The 14,887-nt window shown below is 35.7% G+C and overlaps 1 protein-coding gene across 6 annotated transcripts in view; it reads right to left on the bottom strand.

The window, feature by feature from the left end:
- UBR3 (ubiquitin protein ligase E3 component n-recognin 3) overlaps positions 1 to 14,887 on the bottom strand; it is a 115,233-nt gene that overhangs the window by 92,512 nt on the left and 7,834 nt on the right. For 5 of the 6 annotated variants that reach the window (XM_086751540.1, XM_086751542.1, XM_086751543.1 and 2 more), the window contains exons 2-6: positions 7,389 to 7,528; positions 6,827 to 6,985; positions 5,487 to 5,630; positions 4,826 to 4,875; positions 182 to 248 (exon numbers count right to left, since the gene is read on the bottom strand). In XM_086751540.1, the coding sequence (XP_086607666.1) occupies positions 182 to 248; positions 4,826 to 4,875; positions 5,487 to 5,630; positions 6,827 to 6,985; positions 7,389 to 7,528 (560 nt within the window). The remainder of the gene's footprint in view (positions 1 to 181; positions 249 to 4,825; positions 4,876 to 5,486; positions 5,631 to 6,826; positions 6,986 to 7,388; positions 7,529 to 14,887) is intronic. The other variant, XM_086751545.1, reaches the window with a different exon arrangement.

Genomic DNA, 14,887 nt, shown 5'->3' with positions numbered 1-14,887 from the left:
AGGAAAATCAAAGTTGCCAATTACCACAATTTCACTTGCTATTCTTTTTTAGACTTTTCTATGTTTAATACCTGTCATATGCAGCACTACAGTGCTTAGGAAGTGAATGAATATTCCTAGGTAATTTTTAAGATAGACATAAAGCAAATACGATAAACTGAGATCAGTACTTTATAAATACCTTTGGTGGTGCTGCTTAGTTTCACCCTCTTGCGCTTGCCCACACCTTGGCTACCATCCTGGTCCTCCTGGGGTAGGGGAAGAGTTTAAAAAATTGATAATTGTATATTTAGAATTTTATAGCCAAGAGACGGTATGCTCTCAAAATTCTGGTTTTACTATCAAGCTAAAACAGAAAAGCCCTGAACATACTCTCTTACCACAAAAATACTTTTGCTGTTTACAGGAACCATGGACTTTGTGCAACTCATTAGAAAAAAAACACTATTTTTTAAATTGCCTTTTTTGCCCTGCAGGCAACATTATCATCTGCAAGTTCAGACATCTTGACCTATTTAATTAATTTTGTAAGGTTACCTGATTTGATTTCTGAAACTGATTTCTACAAAAATGTTAAACATTACGAAATTTCTAACTGTTGCACATCCAAGATTTTACTGTATTCATCTATAGCGTTTGGGGTTTTTTGTTTCCTACAAAAATATAAGCCAACATAGTGGCTATTAAATCCGGCAACTCAGACAATTAGCTAGATATTTTCTAATCAACATAAAGTTTTGATCCAAGAATAAAGTATTTTTGACACCTTTAAGAGGTAAATTCTAATTGCTTCTTCCCTAGAGAATAATGGAAACACTTTACACATGCACTTGTCATTTGAAGCTTTCAAGGCACTCTACAAACAAAATAGCAAAGGTCCCAAAATGCAATGCACATTAAAAACATCATCGCCACCACTCTACAAAATCTAACACTGGATGTTAAAAAAAAGAATGTGACGTTACAGAACTATATTAAATGCTGTATGGATCTTTACTAACTATGGTAGCCCTAATGAAACAGCAGAAATAAAGATTCCAACTGGATCTAATAAAATGAGAGATGATTAATGTAGACATCTACTGTTAAAAATAAGTAATAAATATCCTTCTCCTCTAAGCAAATCCCATATTTTACTTTCAAACTTCACTGGAATTATAAAGAATGTGGTACTCAAGAAGTGGCTATCCTTCCTTGGGAAGAAAGATTGTTCATATTTTATATCTCAGGACTCACCAAAAGTATCACATTAACGAAAGGTCTGAATTTTCCTATCCTTTCAGTACCTCCATTTGAAAATTCATTTTAAGATGGGCACGCATTTGAACTCTTAGGTGTCCTGTGGTCTTTGTGAACACATCCTACTTCTGTACTTCAATCGGGAACCAGTTAGTTCTTAAAATGTTGCCACTGCGCACTCCCCCATCAGAGGGGTCAAGTACTCTAAAGCAAAAATCAGACCTGCTGAGATATTATATGAACTGCAGGACACTACAATTTCAGTCTCCGACCCTGAAGAAAAGGAATTTAAATTCCTGTAACCAGCAAGTTGACAGCTGGAGGTCTCAAGACCTCTTCAGCAGTCTCAGTTAATCCAGAGAGTTGCTAGAGGAGCCTTAACCAGAAAATAATGCACTTGGGTATACAAATGTGATTAATGTGTGATTCTAGCCTCCAACACCACTGCTCTGGCAAACAAAATGCATTTCTCCTTCTACAGTGTGAGAAAAAATTAAACATTTAACAGTCTTCATTGCAACTTTTGAAGTGATTTCACTAAAAAGAAGAAAAAAGGAGTGACTTATGAGAAATGCTTTCTTGAGAACCCCTCCCCCCCCCATAATGTTAAAACAGTTGGCTTCCATTACTTCAGTAAGGTAGAATTAAATCGTAATGTGCAGGAGCTTTAACAGCCGTGAGATCATGAGTGCTAGGTCACGTGGTGTCTGCCAAGCCCAGGGACAGAGAGTAAGAGAATGAGTAAGCAAATGTGGAACACCTTATTTTTACCCATTGGATCATGCTGTGTAAATACACCCGGATAACAGCAAAGATCCATGTAGATTTACTTTACATAACAGAATATTTAGCAATAAGCCTAAGGCGTGCCATATCTGTTCTAAATTCAGATAATAAACTTTATATAGTATTAGATACTATACGTAGATTTTTGTATGATTCCATTAAATAGCAAGTGGAGTCAACAACTATGTAACAGAGTAATAAGGCATTCAGTGCTCAATAAACTGCAAGAGCAGCCAAACAGAGATATCCAAATCAAAAAGTTTTATTCATCAGTGTGGTAAAAGTGTTCATGAACTGGGTTTTATTTGATTCCTTGGAAAATAAAAACTTCTTAAATAGGAGGACAGGTTTTGAGAGGGCATTTTTCTTCCTCCTTTTGCACAAAGGAAAACATGAGGAAGAAAAGATAACAAAGGAAACTAACAGAGTTCTCTCCAAAATACCACAGGATGGAACACAAACCATTTGAGAAGTAAAGCACAAGTGAGCCTATACTGTTTCAGGGTGGGGTGAGGGAGGGGAGAACAAAAAACAACCCACACCACGCATCTCAGGCTACATCCATCCTTCAGATTAATTTTTCTCTTAGAACCATCTACTATTGTAGAAGAGAAACTAAATACTGAACTATGCAAAACTTTTCAAGCCATTCAGTTCCCTGCAGAAACACCACTCTAATCTGTAGCCTGTGTAAATTTTGTAATATAGCCTTTCATCTGTGAAGCAATGCTACCTTTAAGACTTACTTGGTAAGAAAGAACATTAATCTGTTTAGATTTATCTTAAATACCAGAGGAAGAAAATCCAGTTAGAATGTGTACTCTTGCCACATTTCTTAATTAGAACATAGTTTTACTCTGCTATAAGAGAGTATAATACGGCATTAAAAAAGCTGTAAATGCCCTTTGTAACTTACCCAGGAGGGCAGGGGAGAAGAAGAGAAGTCATAAAACAAGATAACTTTTTCCACATTTCTCTAGGAAGCATTTCTCTACTAACATCATTTTTCTAATAAGTATTTCAGCCTTCCACCTGCACGGTTCTGTTTTGGCTTTTTGATGAAAGGACTGGACTTGCTTTTCAGCAATTAATATTTGTCAAGCAGACCATGATTAAGAAAAAGATAATAAAATAAAAAAACAACTTTCTTTGGAGATGCCACAAACTGAGGGTTTTTTGGTTAAAAAAAAAAAAAAACCAAGAAGGTTATGACATTATTTTTAATTGCATCTTGTACTGTATCAATGTAATTTTATTAAAAATATGAAAGGAAAATTCAGAAGTGAAAATATATACTAAAAAGTATCTAAATTTGAGTGCTTATTGTTTTATCTACATGTTACTTCCTCATTCTTTTAAAAAAAATTCTAAATACAGATTTCAAAGCAGAGTCTTGTGCTTTTTTACATTGTATCTTATTAATTTAATTAACATCTTAATAGTGATTCCAGGTATGTGAGCATATGCAGAACTTCAAATGGGGGGGGGGGGGGAATCACATCTGTGACAACATAATAAAATACCTACATGTACATTTATATCCTGGAGATCAGAAAGAAAAATCTTTCTAGAAAAGAGGAACCTTTAAGTAGCAAGCTATAATGCAGTTATTTTAATTCCTCCCTTTTTTATTCATAAAATATCTTTTAATTTAAAAAATTATCTTTTCCTGATTAAAAAAAAAGTCCTTCTTTCTGAAATACATCTCTGTCTCTAGGTCCCTCTTGGACTTCTTTCCCAAAAGAAATGTCAGAGATATCCAATCTCTCTTCAAACTCTTAACAACTTCAGTTGACACTTGTCTCCTCCTCCCTTAAAGGGGTAAAGCAGAAAGAAGCATGCCGAGCCATTTTGAGTGTATATGAAAATACTACTTGAGGATATTAACATTAACTTGAATTGCCGCCTTCTTTCATGGGCCAGCAGTCTTTTGTGGGGGCTTCTTTTCGTCTGTTTGTCAAGCGATGGTGAAAAAACAACAAGCAATACTTTGAAAAATGCCAAATTATAAATAGCATTGCTGAAAGCATAGCAGATGCTGTTGTGCTCGTGACAGAGGCAAACAACTGTTTTAAACGCACACGAACAATTGTTTTACTTCAATACTTGTTCACATAGAATTCAATGTAAGCAAGAATCCTATGAAAAACTATAGTTTACATTATTTAAAGTTTGTTATACTACTGTACTAGAACGGCTGCTAAGGCTTACTAGTTGAAATTGGGTTTTAAATAGTATGGCAAAAAAAGAGAGAATAAATTGATAAGGTGACTGCACCAGAATTTAACCTTCCTCATCAAATTCCTCTTATTTATTGCAGCTCAATCTAAAAGGAGATTCCCTCCTTTTTACTCCCACTCAAAGTGTTTGGTAAGTAAGGTCAAGCCTACACATGGGAATTTATCTACAGAGAAATTCTCACTGCTGCTATCACTAGTTCAGCTGGATTGTGAAGTGCCAAAACCTGCTAACACCATTCACAGCATTACATGCTTTAAGTTTGCTTTAATCAAGCCAAATTTACTTTATAGTGACTTTTGAACTACCTACACAAGTTTCTTCTACATTACATACACAAATTAAACTGAAATAGTATTAGCAAAAATAAGGATTTTTCAAGTGGTCCTTAGTAAATCAAAGGCATGAGATCTATTCCTTTATAGCTCCATTATTTCTAATTATTAAGACAGAGAGAATTTGTGGTAGATAGAAGAGTTGAGGTTTCTGGGATTTGTCTGCAAGCATTCTCTGTATTTAATATGCCATTGCAGTTCATTATAGCCTTTAAAAACAGTCTCACCTCATCTGAAGAATCCCCTTGTCCTGATGTTGCCGTAGCACCTGCTAAACCTTTTGAAATAAAAAAATTCAGAGATTCCTTTCATAAGTCTTAAACTGAAAAGATACTATTTTACAATATTTAATAAGCCAGTATGAAATTAAAGACTACATTAGTTTTCTCTAAAAGATACACAGCAGTGGACTGAGAAGTTGGAGTAAGAGTTCCAAAAAACACAAAACTAGGGATTTGCAAGTACATTCCATTGCAGAACTTCAACACACTGAGTTAACAAAGATGTATGTTTTCATAAATTGCAAAAAACTCTGATGGGCTTCAGTGATTAGGGGGAAAAAAAAAATCCACAGCACTTTTGTAAGAATAAGTGGCTTAACTTAGTTGCAGTGACAAAATTCCACTATGAGCAACTTCATCTTGCCTACTCAAATTCCACTAATGCTATGACTGGGAAATGAGGCTTAGTATATTAACAACAAAAAGTTAACACATTTAGTTTTGTTGCTAGAATTAAAATAAGTCCTATAATTTGGTGGTGCACTAAATAATAAGTAATTCCTTAAGTTTCATCAAGATTTATTTTTTTTTAAATAAACTAAAATAACATCTTATATAAAAATCAGCAATAATCAAGTCTTCTCTTAAAATATTTTTCTACACAAACCTTGAACTGCTAATGTGCTACTTCCAGCTCCTTGTTCCTGCATATCACATGCAATTTTATCCTCAGGAAATGTCAGTCCAGAGCCTTTCAAAGCAATGAGGTACTTTTCATGACTTTTCTTTGCACATGCATTCTCGCCAACACCTTGAATACATACGTAAAACAGCATTAAAGTACAAAACCAGCTATTTGGTTCATATACTCCATATTCTATACAAGTAATCTAAAAAGTGGTCCATAACGTTTTAATAAGCTGTACAATTATGGGATGTAGAAGCTAAAAAGTTTTCCCAACTGATTAACTGAAATCCAAAAGACCAGAAACCTTCTCAGTTTTTCCCCTTCAACACAGTGTTTTTTTCTAATTGATATACTTCATTTCTATTTTACCAGCACCACCACCATTAACACTACATCAAAAAAAGGATTTGTTTTGATATTTCAAAACAGTTGGGTTTGGACAGCGTTCTGGTTTTGTATATAAAAGAGAAGTCATTAAAGTTCTCCCTTTCAAATATTATTAAACAGGAGAGAAAAAGAGGAAGCCAACAGAATAAAGACAACTGTCCCTGAGGCAGCTGTCCCAAGCCTTTCAAATAAAGACTTGGAGATAGTCTGTTCTTCAACTAGCTGTTACCCACGCCAGTTATGGCAACTTAAATCTACAGTAATTACTATTTATTCCATGCCTATGCAAAAGACTCAAAAAAGACACCTTCTAATTACAAGAAAATAAGATGGAGTTAATTTATTCCAGGTAGTTTGGGATTAGTAGTGATTGCCCAACATTTTCAGATTCTCTGTGATTTGGTACAGGACAGAATAACTAACTGGGAGTGGGGAAGTTATTTTTAAGAAGAAAAAAAAAAAAAAAAAAAAGAAAAAAAAGAAAAAAGGCTTTGCACAGAAGTGCAAGACAGACAACAGCCTTCTGCCATTCAGGTCTCCTCCAGTAACCTCTGTGAGAGCAGATCCCAAAATAAGTTGGACATATTCCACTTTGAATAAGCTTGATATGCTTTATTCGGAAGTACTAAGCTGCTGTGTTCACTTCACTTTAAAGAGAATGAATTTATTATAACGAGTCTTTTGAAATTATGTATGTTTATAAAGCCATCTGGGACACAGGGGATAAGAGGTTTGCTCTTACAGGTCTTAAATGCTTCTAGTTGCTCTTGAAGCCCACCTCCCTTTTATCAACAATTAAAAAAGATTTAAAAACATGCATTTTTCTGGGTTTGAGAAGTCAAATAAAAACATGCAAGACTGAAGTGATAAACAAAAATTATGCCCTTAAATTCTTTATAATTTGAAAATTATTAGAAATAAAACAAACATACCAGAGCTAAGATCTTTGTAGAATTGTTGGCTAGTCAAAACCTGGGTGAGAACTGATCGCATTGCTCCTCCCATTTTGGTCAAGTCTTCTAGAAAGGAAACATGAGGCTCCAAAACTTGGAGGATTTTATGAAGGTCTTTCTCTGATGGCAGATCAAGAGCTGAAAACCACATAACAAGAACTTTTGGTGCAAATGTAATGTAATTTGGCAAAGACCTTCACAAGGCTGAACAGGTATGACTACCACAAAATAAATTAATTTATATTTTAATAATGCTCTAAAATTCACATGTACAAGTTTCAAATTAGTTCTGATTTCATTTTCTGGAAGAGTTCAACACAATGCTAGGCAACCCTTAAAATATATTTAAGAAGCTCTTCAGGAGAGAACAAAATCAAATCACCTAGCCAGGCAGTAACTTGGTTAGGAAAAGAAGCACAAAATTCAATGATATAAACTCTAGATAGCATTCATGTATTCATGTACTGTGTCTTCACAGACTGCAAAGCAAGAGACAGCAGCATGGTAAGATATGCTAGATACATGCAAATTTAAAACATACCAGGCTCATTATACCCCTCTCTTAAGTGCTGAATAAGACTAAAGATGAACTGTGGAAGAACTAATTCTGACATCATCAACAAGTCTTTCGGAACACATGGAACATTTGAATTTGACTTAATCCGGTGTCTTTTACAAAACCTATAAAACAGATGAGAAAAATGTTAGCCAAGCACAGCTCAGCAGAGTTAACATACACTAAGAAAAACATTGCTTTTTCTGTTTTTCAGAGAGTATATACTTCTACATTAAAGTTGGTGTGGAAATGGTATTCTGAAATTCCAACTGCTATGTTCAAAGCCATTTTATTTCTGAGTCCAGTGAATTATAAAGTTGCCAATTTTTTTCCGTTCTCAAAAATCAAATACCTAACAACACAGTTTCTTCCCATACATGTTAGAAGAACCTTCCATTGACCAATTAGAAGAACACTGAATTTTTCTTTATCAAGACATACCTCCCAATTTCTAAAAAGCCTAATTGAAAATATCTAACTAAAACAGTTCCTCTCCTTTCCATGAAGTAGTCAGAGGCTGGCCTGATTCTTCAAGTCTTCATTCAGATAATGACTTTTAAAATGTCTTTTGACATTGATAAAAACCAGTTCCAAAAAAGCATAGGAATTTGCAGGATCAGTATTTATTTCAAATATATAGCAACTAAGATTTATTTATCAAAGGATGATAGAAACACTCTGCAAGTATTGTGCAAATTGTTTAATTTAAAAAGAAAATAAAACATTTCTTCTTTGGATAATTGCTGTATGGTAGTAGCTGAGGCTTGTCTAATGCACAATGACATGAGGTTGAGCCAAACCCCACTGGAGCAGACAGAATGATTTCCCACTGACTTAACATGGCCTGACTCAAGAGCCACTGAATACTTTTCTGCTCCCAATCTATTTTTAGAAAGGACATTTACCAACATCAAAGAGTTATTTACCCATGCCAAAAAAAGAAGCTAACAAGGAATAAAGAGTCTAAAAGCACATCATACAAGAGTAAACTTTCACAGAAAAATTCACTAGATTTTACCAGTAATTTTGCATTTTTCAACATAAAGATTCAGAAATGGATTCAGCTTTGTTTGAACATGAAAACTGTTTTCTAAATTTATTTGTTATCTTCCCTATATTTGCTAGGCCATATTTTCCAGAAGCCGCCGCTATTTTCTACAACATAAGCTTTTCTTCTTTGAGGACCATTAAAGCATCACTTTCAAGAGAAGAAGGAAACAGAAGAAAGCCACAAAGCAAGTATACAAATTTAGAACAAAAGAAGAAGAAAAAAAAAAGAGGATACAAGTCCAGCAATTAAGAGGGCATCTTCACAAGACTGGCCAGCATCTTCACAAGATGAAGACTAAGAACTTCTCCTTTGCTCTTTCACTTTAGAGATTATACATTTTATGAATAAAAGGTAAACAAGGACAGTATCAGTATTAGCCAGATGATTTGCAGTCTGTATATACAGCTTATCCACCCCTGGGGAGGAGGGGAAGTGCCTCACAGAAAGGGCTCAGTAATGACTGTCAACTTTGTTAATTAATGCACAAATGGGTGGTTTTCACTTATGTCATTCACTTTTGCAAATGGCATTCACAGGAGTTATGAAAAGTCATTCACTTTTGTCTCATCCACATACAGAAACCTAAACTGCCATAAATCACAAATCTGGCTTGATCTATGTTGCAATACGGTGCCTCATTTATTACCTTAAAGGTATTTGGTTTCTCTTTCACCGCTACCTTTATAAGAAGGGATCAAAAGTAAATAGACTTAAAAAATATACAAGGAAGAATTACTATGCAGTGTGTTTGAAATCTTTGACTGGTCCCCTCTGTATATTTTGCATTCGGCCAAAAGACATTTTCACTGGGTATGATCACAAGGTAAGGGAGCCACGGTAACAAAACTCATACATAAAGTATTTTGAATCCCAGCTTCTGCAAAGTACAAGGCTTCCTTCCACAGAAGATAAACAGCTCTGGTCCCCAAGAAACATATTGACTTAAAAAGTGTGCTATTATTACTGTATTGATACAGGTTTTGGAAAATCAAGGAAGAATCCAAATTCAATTCACTGTAAGGAAACATCCTTTCACTGCCACAGGGTCAAATTACAGTATTTCCGAACCGGGAACGATTTCTAGATACCAGGCCCTAAACCTTAAAGCAGGAATGCCAATATCATTTCACAAGATGAGCAATATTCTATATTTATAGTCCAAAGGCTATGGTATTAAAACATTGCCCAAAATTAACACACTATTGTAGCTGTTCTTAACTAACAGCTAAAAATGTGTACATGGTAAGGATACCAGGATATGTCCTTACTGAGATGACTTGCCACTGGACAAGCTATTTGCCATACTGAATTTCAAGGGCAAGATTTAATCTAAGCCAGTACCCAGATTTTATTATTTACAAATCAGGCTGAAGAAATCTTACTAAGCCCAAGTTTATAACATTCACTCATGAGACTCTGTTTTACGTTGAATTACAGAAAATCAATCCTGCCATCGTATGACATTTCTACAGTGCTGAAATACCGATACTCTGTTCTACTGAAAGCTCTATGCCTTTATAGAGTGTTATACAATTCTTCTACAAATATTGACCAAAATACCAGACAATGACTTGGAAGATCTTCAGAGTTAAAACAACAGCTTTTTTTTTAACTAAAGAAGAGTCAGAACCCCAAGCTGTGCCAAGGAAGAAACAAGTTGAAACCTCCTATACAGGCAGAGATACCTGTGAAAAACTTCTCTAATGGGTTACACAGTCGCTGGATTGACAGCAGACAAAGGTATTCCATAATCAGTTCCTTACACTTCTAAAAGAGCTTCCTTACCAGAGCATTAGGTAAAGAACTGTCTGTATACATAAATGTACATTTCAAAATGCTCTTGGGACTATCAAAATAAGGATTTAATGGGCAACAAAAAGGAGAGTTTTCCAAATCTCTCCTGGTAACGTCAAGCCTCAGAAATCCTCCACCTGGAGCAGGCAGGAGTCTCTAATAGGGGGTAATGAAAGGTGGATATAAACTGAGTACAAAATACATTTTTTCTGAAGAAGCTCAAAAATAAAAATGACTATGGAGAGGAAGACTGACTAGAAAACTGACAAATCACCTTGATCTAAGCTTTATTACATGATTTTAATACTGAAAAATACTTTTCCAACTGGCCTGTAGTTCCTATTTAATCTTTAGTACTTCAACTTTCTTGTGCTATACAATCTTCCTTCCTGTTTTTACTATTATACTACAATAAGCTTTAATAATAGAAGTATTTCAGTGAGAATGACAATGCATTAACCAGAGACAGTCAAGCTCCATCTCACTGAAGGTCTAACATGGAAGTACTAACATACAGGTCTACAAGGAGACAAAATCATAATCATTTTCCTTATTCTTTTCTCTGATTCAAAAGCATATTCTGGCTTTTGTTTTCCATGCAGTTTCCTACTTTTGAAATTGCTTTTTCACAGAAAGACAAGGCTAACTTCAGCAAACGGAAAGAATAACAGAGTAACTTGCAATGAAATAAAAACAGAGCTTTAACAAGCAATCTTGTCCATATTACTTAAAATATAATTCCTGAAACTTCTCTTACGCTGCTTTGACACCTTATTTGTAAGATGTAGAAAAACATTGTTGACACCTACAGGAGAAGGAATACCAAGTATTAACATCAGCAACATTAACATCTTCTGAGTAACCACCTCTTTAGACTTTCCAGATTCATTCTGTTCTCTCCTACTATTTCCATCTTTAATAATTCTAATGTGAATTTCCAAAATGTATTTTAGAAGCGGCTGCAGGTAGAGTAACTCCTTTCCTTTAGGCTACAGTTTCACAACTGCTTAAGCTGAACTAGGTCAATCCTGACAATTCTGTATTCAGCCATCTTATTTGTTTCAGCACTTGATTGATCCTGTGTTAAACCAGTTCAGAAGCTAAGCTAACAGAAGTTATTTCCTTAAAAATAAAAATAATTTTTAAAAATTTCATTGAGCCAGCTTAAATCCACCAACACTCACAGACCTGCTTCTTTGGAAGTCACACTGAAATCCCTGAATCATCCTGCCATCATCCCTTTTCTTGTTCACCTGAGAGGGAGCAAAACACAGAGAACAAAAAAAAACGGAAACCCAACAACGCAGGAGGATGCTATCCTGACCAACTAGTGGATGAGGCAGATACAAGGCTCACTATGAAGGCAACTCCTCCACTTCAAAGAAGAATTTTTAAACTTCCCCAGTTACTACAGCAGCTGATAAATGCCTTCAGTGAAAGGAGCTCTCCACTTCAAAGAAAAAGCAAAGAAGCCCTGCAGAAGATAATTTCTATTACCCTCTGTTAGTCCTCAGATGTAAACACCTTGTATAGTAGATAAAACTACAACGAGTTTTATTAGTATGCAAGTAGAATAATAGAATCATAGAATGGTTAGGGTTGGAAGGGACCTTCAAAGGTCATCTAGTCCAACCCCCCTGCAAGGAGCAGGGACATCCCCAACTAGATCAGGTTGCTCAGAGCCTCATCCAGGTGGGGCTTCCTCCACCTCTCTGGGCAACCTGCTCCTGTGTTCTACAACTCTCATTGTAAAAAATTTTTTCCTAATTTCCAATCTAAATCTACCTCCCACTATTTTGAAACCATTACTCCTTGTCCTGTTGCAACAGGCCCTACTAAACAGCCTCTCCCCATCTTTCTTTTAGGCCCCCTTTACGTACTGGAAAGCCGCTATAAGGTCTCCCTGGAGCCTCCTCTTCTCCAGGCTGAACAGCCCCAACTCTCTCAGCCTGTCCTCATAGGAGAGGTGCTCCAGCCCTTTTATCATCTTTGTGGCCCTAAGTACCCACTATCAATCAGAAACAGTAGATTTGGTAGTTTCAGTTGTAAGACCTTAGAAATACAGTGAGAATGAGAAGGAACGGACTTCCGAGTCAAGCCAAAGCTGAGTGTGTTTTTGAATGGACCCACAAAGTTGTTGAATTTGTGCATTTTGATAGACAGTAGAGAAATACAAGAGGCTAACACAATCTTCTGCTGCAAAAATACTGCCTTTTTAAAAAGGGTGGATGCTCTGAGATATAATTACTGCACTGTAATTGCATCTAAGCACAGCTTACATTTACCTAGTTTGATCAAAAAGCCTCAATTTACACACAATTTAAAATATATTTGTGAAATAACAGACACACAGATAGCTAACTTACAAATAGAATACCCATTCTCTTCAGTGCAGCTTTTTCAAACATCACAGTGATTGCAAAGTGAAGCCCTTGCAAGCTAAAGGGCCTCAGTTACACTGTTAATGGCAGTACTAAGATTATTAAAATTATCTTAATTCATCCATTTGCATGCACGAATACAGTCTCTAACCATTTTGTCCAACAGGAACTGCAGCCTTTTCAGTTGAGAAACAGAACTGTACTTCTTAAATGAGCAGTTAATTTAGTATTTCACTGTACTGAAGAAGGCATTGACAAGAATACTCTTCAAACTCAACTCTAAAAAGCAACCTTAATTTAAAAAGCCCACAAGAAAAATATTAACATTCAAAATTATTTTGCAATATAGACTCTAAAGGTACAATCTATTTTTTTTTTTTTTTTGAGTATGGACCTAAAGATAGAGAAATTAAGAGATAATGCATATTCTAGTTCTGGATTCTTAATGTCATAATTTTTAGGATCTGATTTTTCAGAGTTCTTAGCCTTACATAGCATTCACAAAGCAGAATTCCCAGCTGACTTCAAAAGTAGGTCTGAGAGACAAGCAGATCAGCAAACAGTCTCTGGTCCTGAGCCCTCATCAGAGCCATCTTTGCTTGGCCCTTGCTCTTCCCAAGCTGTTCGTTCACATACAGTTTCCCTGCCCAGTTGCTTTCAGAGTCCCATCAAATACCTACCTTAAAGCACGTGGACAGTGCATCTTCCATTTAAACCGCAAAAATCAAGTTTCCAAAACAGAGTTAACAAAACTATTTTTCTGGGTAAGAATTTTTTTCCAAGAAAATCTAAGCAGTCAAACATACAGCATGTAATATTTTGGCCTAAATACTTCATCTGACAAAGCTGTAAGTGACTGCACAGTGCTAGACAAATGTAAAAACAACCTTCAGTTCTTCAAGATTTGAGTAAAATGTGTGGATTTTAATAAAAGCTATCTACTTAAGCTGAAGACACCACTTTGGTCAGGCCTCCAACAGACAAGGGGCATATATATGTAATTTGCAGTTTTCTTGGAAAGGTAAGTGTCCCTGTGTTTCATGCCAGAGCTATTATCGCTGCAGGCACTGAGCAGAAACTGAGATGTATCCTGAGAAAGGCAACAGAGTTCCTTACACAGTCCTTGTTATTGTAATACCTAAACAGCTATCTCTATTACTTCAATGTAAACAAAATTCATCGTATTATTTTCAAAGCTACCAGAACACTCCATAGAGAAGGGCACCTAGGATACTTATTATTTAAAATCATCTGCAGTTGTCAGATACCATTCCAGGATTTTTTAAAAATATAAAATTCCTGATATTCTGCAAGTGATAAGCAAGAACAGCCTGAACTCTGAATCAACCTGTATTAATTGTCATTAAGAAAGATCTAAGAGACAAAAGTTCTTCAGGGATGTGTTCCCCAAACATACACCCAAAATCACATTTATTCTGTCGCCAACAGATCCCTTGACAGCTCTATGTAGATCAGATATGTACCAGACAAATAACACTCCACCCTGACATAGCAAACTTTGAATCCTGGAGAGCTGATAGTTTCACAAAAGGGATAAAAGGAGCTTTAGATGTTGGCGAGATCAAAGCAAAGGAACTGAAAATCAACAATAGTTAGCCCAAATCTGAACAAGACTGTTTCTACAGACCTCAAAAACACCACTTCTTCTTAAACTGAATATATATCAAGGTATTTTACAAAACAATAGACAAGTCATACAATAAATAAGCCAATTTCAGACAAGGCAAGATATACTGTGTGAGCCCAACCTTCACAGTACTGTTGTGTTCTTCAAACCAGACTGGCCCTATCAGCAAAAGCTCTGGGGTAGAACCATCCTTTATTTTAAGCTTGTTCAGTGACTAACACAGCAAGAGCTCAGGCTTCTAAATGTTTAAAGTTATGCATATTAATACATTAGAGTTTCTTATTGATGCCTTGTAAAACAACTGCATGTTATTCCTGAGGCACTTATAACGTACATGGCATCTAGTCAGGCCACAGCTCTAAAAGCAGTAATAGAAAATTATCACTTGGCTGTTAACCACTGAGAAATCATTGCGGCAACTAATTTAGATGGAGTCCTAATTAGAGTATTCTTGAGAGAAAACAAGACAGGCAGGTTTGTGAGCTCACTGTATGCCATGATGTACTTAATCACCACAGTGACCTGAAAACTTTTTTGCTTTCCAAGGATAAGACCTAACATGAAGCTCTGCAAAAACTACTGAGTGTTACTGTTGAGTCCCAAGCAGCAA

The sequence above is a fragment of the Chlamydotis macqueenii genome, chromosome 6 (assembly GCF_036417535.1).
Source record: "Chlamydotis macqueenii isolate bChlMac1 chromosome 6, bChlMac1.mat, whole genome shotgun sequence".
Taxonomy (NCBI): Eukaryota; Metazoa; Chordata; class Aves; order Otidiformes; family Otididae; genus Chlamydotis; species Chlamydotis macqueenii.
The sequence above is the reverse complement of the archived record's forward strand: the minus strand, read 5'-3'. Positions and strand labels throughout refer to the sequence as shown.